The sequence below is a fragment of the Neophocaena asiaeorientalis genome, unplaced genomic scaffold (genome assembly GCF_003031525.2).
Source record: "Neophocaena asiaeorientalis asiaeorientalis breed wild unplaced genomic scaffold, Neophocaena_asiaeorientalis_V1.1 scaffold77, whole genome shotgun sequence".
In the NCBI taxonomy this organism is placed as follows: domain Eukaryota; kingdom Metazoa; phylum Chordata; class Mammalia; order Artiodactyla; family Phocoenidae; genus Neophocaena; species Neophocaena asiaeorientalis.
In genome coordinates this window covers 154,603-160,602 of record NW_020174645.1, presented here as the reverse complement: position 1 = coordinate 160,602, position 6,000 = coordinate 154,603, and the positions used below count along the sequence as shown (strand labels likewise).

Genomic DNA, 6,000 nt, shown 5'->3' with positions numbered 1-6,000 from the left:
GAGCCTCCCAGCCCCCAGCCCCCAGGGGGAACCCCCAGCCCCCAAGGGGAGCCTCCCAGCCCCCAGCCCCTCCCTAACAAGGAGGAAGCGTTGGGCTGAAGACGAAGAATCCCATGCTGTGGCCTCTGTGGGTGCACAGCCGTGGGCCTGGGGTGTGGGCAGGAGGTGAGAGCCAGGCTGTGCTCCGGCACTCAGATTGCATCGTGGGCGTTCCTACTCTGTCTCATTAAGTGGAAAAACTGAGGTTCGGAGGACTTCAGTACGTTACCCAGGGCCACAGCCAGGGAGCACATGGTGAAAGGAGGCTGGAAGCAGCTCTGTCTGGTTCCGAGGTTCACAGCCTCCTGGCCTTGGTGGCGAGCGGAGGAATGCTTTCTTCAGTGTGCTCCTGGGGACTCGGCCTGGGGTGTTTGGCCGTCTTTTCTCGGGAGCACAGATGTGGGCTCCCAGAAGGCGGTCTTGCAGGTGACCTGTGCAAGTAAAAGTTCAGGGACGCGGCTTCGATTTCTCCCAGAGACGCCGTCTGTTTGCCTGGGAAGCCTGGCTGGGGAGTGGGCCGGGTGGACTCGGAGGCCTTGTGGTGTGGCTCCGGCCCTCACCTCGTCTCCCGTTCTCCTCACGCAGGTCAACATGGGTATCCTCATCGCGGTGACCAGGGTCATTTCACAGATCAGCGCCGACAACTACAAGATACACGGAGATCCCAGCGCCTTCAAGTAAGCGGCACCCTGGGCTGTCAGCCATGCCCCCTGCCCACACAGGATGCTCACGGGTGGCAGGAGGGCGGGTCACACCCTTGGGCTTGCCCGGGGTCCTCATGACGTGCGTCCTCATCGGTCTCTGTGATCAGCACCAGCTCGCTGCCCCCATTTGTGAAAGAAGGGGGTCTATTAGATGTTCTCCCACAGACTGGTCCACCCCTAGGGTGAGAGGAGCTGGCGGTGGGGTCCGGGGTCTATTAGATGTTCTCCCACAGACTGGTCCACCCCTAGGGTGAGAGGAGCTGGCGGTGGGGTCTGGGGTCTATTAGATGTTCTCCCACAGACTGGTCCGCCCCTAGGGTGAGAGGAGCTGGCGGTGGGGTCTGGGGTCTATTAGATGTTCTCCCACAGACTGGTCCGCCCCTAGGGTGAGAGGAGCTGGCGGTGGGGTCCAGAGGAGGCTTCTGGAGCCCGACCGCCCTGCCTGGGTCAGTCCTGCCTCAGTCCTACCATCTGCTGGGACCTTGTGAGCTATTCAACCCCTCAACGCCCTGATTTCCTCGTCTGCGCGGCGAGGGTGATGGCGGCCGTCTTACAGGTTGTCCTGAGGAGGGTGGAACTTCCTGACCTGCTCTGGGGCTGGCTCGTCCTCCGAAGGAGCAGGTGTCTCTGAATGGGGGGCATTCCACCCACACACTCACTGCCTTCTGGGGTTTCTCCACCCCATCGTCGGGGCTCTGCCAATTGCAAGTGACAGAAAACCCAACACAAACTGGCTAAAGCACAAGGTGTACCTATCGACACAGGCAACCATAAGTCCAGGAATGAGTCTAGAACGGCTTGGTCCAGCGCATCAAATAATACCGCCAGGGCCCAGCTCCTCCCGCACTTCTCAGCTCCACGCCCTCTGTCGGCTTCACGCTGAGACGGACTCTGCCTCCTGGTGACCAAATGGCTGCAACAGGAGGTTCAAGTCCATGGGAAAGTGTGTCTCTTTCCCCAGTAATCAGAGGTCCTGAGCCTGGAGACCGAGACTCAGACCAGACCGCATGCCCATCCACAAATCAGTCCCAGTGGATGGAAATCACCAGTTAACCCTGGCCTGAGTCACACGGTCCATCCTGGCTGTGGGGTGCAGTCAGCACCCCCGAACCACTGGGTCAGGAAGTGGGGGCAGCGGCCCCTCAGAGGGAATTTAGGGGCTGCTATAGAAACAGGGTGCAGTTCCTAGGCAGCTGACATTCTGTAAGTTACTTTATCTACGCTATATCTCTTCCGATCTGAAAGGGAAAACAGTAAACATGTCAGCAGCAAATCGATAAGACAATTATTCTGTAATGAATTCCAGACACTGTAAATTAACCTGACAAGTGGCTCCGGCCCCCTCGGGCATTTTCAGTCCCTGGAAACCTTCGAGATTCTCCTAGGTCAGGGTCAGTTCCCTTCCTCGTCCATCAGCGAGAACAGGCAGTGCTGCCCTGTGAGGCCGCCAGTCCCCCAGCCCCGGGGGCCTGGCTGGGAAGGAGCCTGACCCTCCCTCACCCCAACCTCAGCCCCCAGGCCCTCCCCTCGGTGCGCAGGGCCCCGCCTGACACGGCACCCCCAGGACCGCTGGCCTCGCGGCACCCAGAGCAGCCCGGATCTCACTCCACACCCGCGACCCCGTCTCTGCCCGCCCCCCTTCACGCACCGCGGCCCCGAAAGGCAGCTGAGTCCACGACCCATCTGTCCTCCGTGGGGACCCGGTCCCCAAGTGGAGGCTGACACGGGGGAGGTAGGGGCCGTGCATCGCGAGGGCGTTTCCGCGTCTCTGCAGAAGCAGGGCCGGGGCGCTGCCGCTGGGCCCTCCTGTGTCCTGCACGTGACCCGGCGCCCGGGACCGACCTCCTGGAGAGTCTGGCTCGTGCCTCTGGACAGACCCCCGACTCTCCCCGCCCAGCACGCTCCCTGCCCTGCCTCTTCTTCATGTGGCCGAGCGGGACCCTGGGTCACTGCCTCACTCCCTTCCTAGCGTCGCCTCCCTGGGCTGGTGAAGCAGGAGCCCCGGGAGCCGGGCGGGAAGACGCAGCACAGCCTCCTCAGAACACTTCTGGCTCCCCCTCTCCTGGTTTCAATCTAGTCCTTTCCTTCCTGCCCAGCAGCTCAGCGCTCAGTGACTTAACGCGATGAGATGCTTCCTCAGGAGCCCTAACAGGGCTGCCTTCCACCTGCTTTCTCACCTCTATTTATTGGTCATGATTTCAGACTCCCCAGAAAGCAGCAGAGAACATTCAGTTTTCCCAAGTGAGATCCGGGTCCTGGGGGTGGGAGGCAGGTGGATGCCGGTCCCCGGGGAGCAGGGGGGTGGGCATCGGGGAGTCTTATGCGTCCAGACGGCGTCCCCCACCTGCCCAGGCCTCCTCTCTTGCAGGGACCCCGCTCCTTCTGCCTTTGACAAGGCTGCTCTGGCTGTGTTAACAAGTCCTCAGAGAGCCTCAACTAGAGGAGTTTCCTCCAAGATTTTATCATTTATTGCTTCATTTTTGAAGTAAAACTGAACCGTCTCTTTAAAAGTAACACATTGATACCGACTTCTCAGCAGCTGCTCTTTCAATGATGGATTTTCCAGGATCTAAAGATCGACTCTAAACCATTCATGATATTTTGTTCCCCAGATTCAGGAGTCTGATTTTAACTGTATTGACTTTATGAAAACACGCAGCCGCAGCTTCCCTGAGAGATGCCGTGTGGGAGCACATCTTTGGTTTTCTAGGGCTTTGCTGCTAGGAGCTGTCCATGCCGGGACCTTGGGCTTCTGACCAGGGGGCCCCTTAGGGCCCCTGCGCCTCCTCCTGGGGGGCTGGATCCCTGAGTGGCACCGTTGGCTCGTCCTTCATCCACTCTGTGGCCTCTTCCTCATCTTGCCCGCTGGTCCTGGTGCTATGCTGGCTTTGGGACTGCAGAGATACAGAGCGCAGCCTTCAGAGGGCTCACCGTCTAGTGAGGGAGACCGTGCGGGTTGCAGCGCCGAGGGACCAGGGCCTTGGAGGTTGCTTAGCTGGGCAGCATGGCACCCATCCGTCTCTGGACTTCTCTCTCACGCTTACGTGCAGAAACCACCCTGTGGAGAGCTGAGCTGTCTGAGTCGGGGTAAGCCAGGCCCCAGTTAGTGTACGACGATTTGCAGCGCGTATCAGAGGCGGCCAGGACTCAGACAGCCCCTGGGGCGTTGCCTCCACACCAGCTCTGTTCTGGGCTCTGCGGACACTGGGGGACCCAGATCCTTCTCCTCTCGGAACTCACATTCCACGGGAGAGCCTCAAGGCTGAGGCTGCAGGTGCCCCGGCGCTGGGTGTGTCTCCTCGGCTGTGCTCTGCTCCGTGGGCACCTGGCATCAGCATTTCCCTCAGCATCGCCACCAGTTGGATTGGGGTGGGCAGCCTGAGTGTGCCCAGAGGGTGCGCTGGCTCCCGGAAGCCCAGTGCCAGCTGCAGTCCAGCAGAAGCAGAGCTGTCTGCTTGGCCCAGAGCTGGCCTTGCAGGGACCCTGTCTTGTGCGTCGGGGGGGTCAGCTCCTGACCCAAGGCCTCCTGCAGGGAGGAACCAGGTCTCACTCGCAGCAGGGCCTTTTCTGCTCCCACTGGAAGCGTCGCATCTGGGCCCGCCCTGCCTGCCCACCCTCCCTGTTCCTCTTGCAGGTTGACAGCGAAAGCTGTGGCCGTGCTGCTGCCCATCCTGGGAACCTCGTGGGTCTTTGGCGTGCTCGCTGTCAACAACCAGGCTGTGGTCTTTCAGTACATGTTTGCCGTACTCAACTCCTTACAGGTGAGGGCCCGATGGGACTAGCGGCTTTGTGAGTGGGCGTGTGGAGCAGGGTGCCTCTGAGGCAGGAGGGAGACCCTGTGCTCCGTCCCCTCCACACGCATGCACCTCGTGGACCCCTAGCGTGGAGGGTCCCCAAGGCCTGAGGACACAGGCATGGATGGGGCGTGCACCAGGGTCTCTGAGCGAATGGGCTATGCAGGACCCCATTCACAGCAGGGCTGCCTCGTCCTCCTGGATGGTATTTGTGGAGGGGCACCCAGGCCTGAAAGGAAGACGGTCAGCACGTGGGCAGCTCCTGCAAGGGAGCCAGGCATGGAGAGGTGGTGATGGGGATACCTTGGGCTCTGAGTTCTCATCTGCTCTCTGCATGGAAGGGCAGCAAGGGTAACAGCCTGGAAACCAGAGACTTGGGAGCCCAGAGTCTGAGTCCCCAGAGCCACAAGCCCCCGGAGGAAGGGTGGAGGCGGGCGCCCGTGGCCATACACGGCCTATGCCACCGAGCCAAAGGCTCAGTCCACCCCGGCCCTCACCGTGGTGTCCTTGCTGCTTCTGGGTCTTCACAGCCAGTGACGGTGTCAGGCTTCTAATTTGTAAGAAGCCCCCGTGCATAGTTTCCTTCTGGCTGTTTATAACGAGAGGGGGTCGGCTGTCCTGGCCGCAGCCCTACACACGCCAGGTCCTGGGATCCTCACTTATCCTCTGTGTCCCATAAAGTTTCCCCTTCCGGAACGTGGGAACAATGACAGGACCCACTTTGCGGGGGCTGCTTGTTAGCACTAAGTGAGGTGACTCACGTGAAGTGTTCGTCTAGTGCGGACACACGGGCAGAGTCTCTAGGCATCTGCGGATATCCTCAGCTTGTGCCTGTGCTCACTGCGACCGTCATCCTCAGTTTGCAGGTGAGGACACCAGGACTCGCGCTAGGTGACGCGCTCGTGCCCTCCCATTTGTCTGCCCCAGCGTGTTTGCTCCTCTCTGAGGTTAAGCCTGTCTGGGCATCCACCCGTCTTTGTATCTTGGCCATGGCGGCTGCCTGCGCTTAGGTTAGATCACAGGATGCCCTTCCACGCGTACGGACTTCAGACCGTAGGGTCCAGCATCACAGCGCACTCCCACATGCTCCCCAACACCGAGCCGTGCCAGTGTCACTCTCAGAGCCCATAGGTGGCATTGGAAAGAACCCTCAGAAAGTGTTTGTAACAAAATGCAAGTGGCTCTAATTCTGTGTTTTCCTCCCCTTCCTCCCCAGGGATTTTTCATCTTCCTTTTTCATTGTCTCCTGAACTCAGAGGTATGTCTGCTCCACTTCGTGGCAGTATGAAGCTGGTTTTTCATTTCTGAAAGGGCACAGAGAGCGGGAACAGTGTTGCCGCATCAGGCTGGCGTCCGGGAATGTAACCCTGAATAAGCCTTGGTGTCGGTGACAGGTTGTGTGCAGGGAGGCTGCTTTCCGTCCCTCATCCCGGTTGCTAAGCGACATACGCACATCGTCCTTC

The 6,000-nt window shown here is 60.0% G+C and overlaps 1 protein-coding gene across 2 annotated transcripts in view; it reads left to right on the top strand.

The window, feature by feature from the left end:
* The window catches only part of ADGRD1 (adhesion G protein-coupled receptor D1), a 141,183-nt gene that overhangs the window by 132,503 nt on the left and 2,680 nt on the right, over window positions 1-6,000 (top strand). For both annotated transcript variants that reach the window (XM_024758649.1, XM_024758648.1), the window contains 3 exons: window positions 625-716; window positions 4,378-4,504; window positions 5,754-5,795. In XM_024758649.1, coding sequence (XP_024614417.1) covers window positions 625-716; window positions 4,378-4,504; window positions 5,754-5,795 — 261 coding nt within the window. The remainder of the gene's footprint in view (window positions 1-624; window positions 717-4,377; window positions 4,505-5,753; window positions 5,796-6,000) is intronic.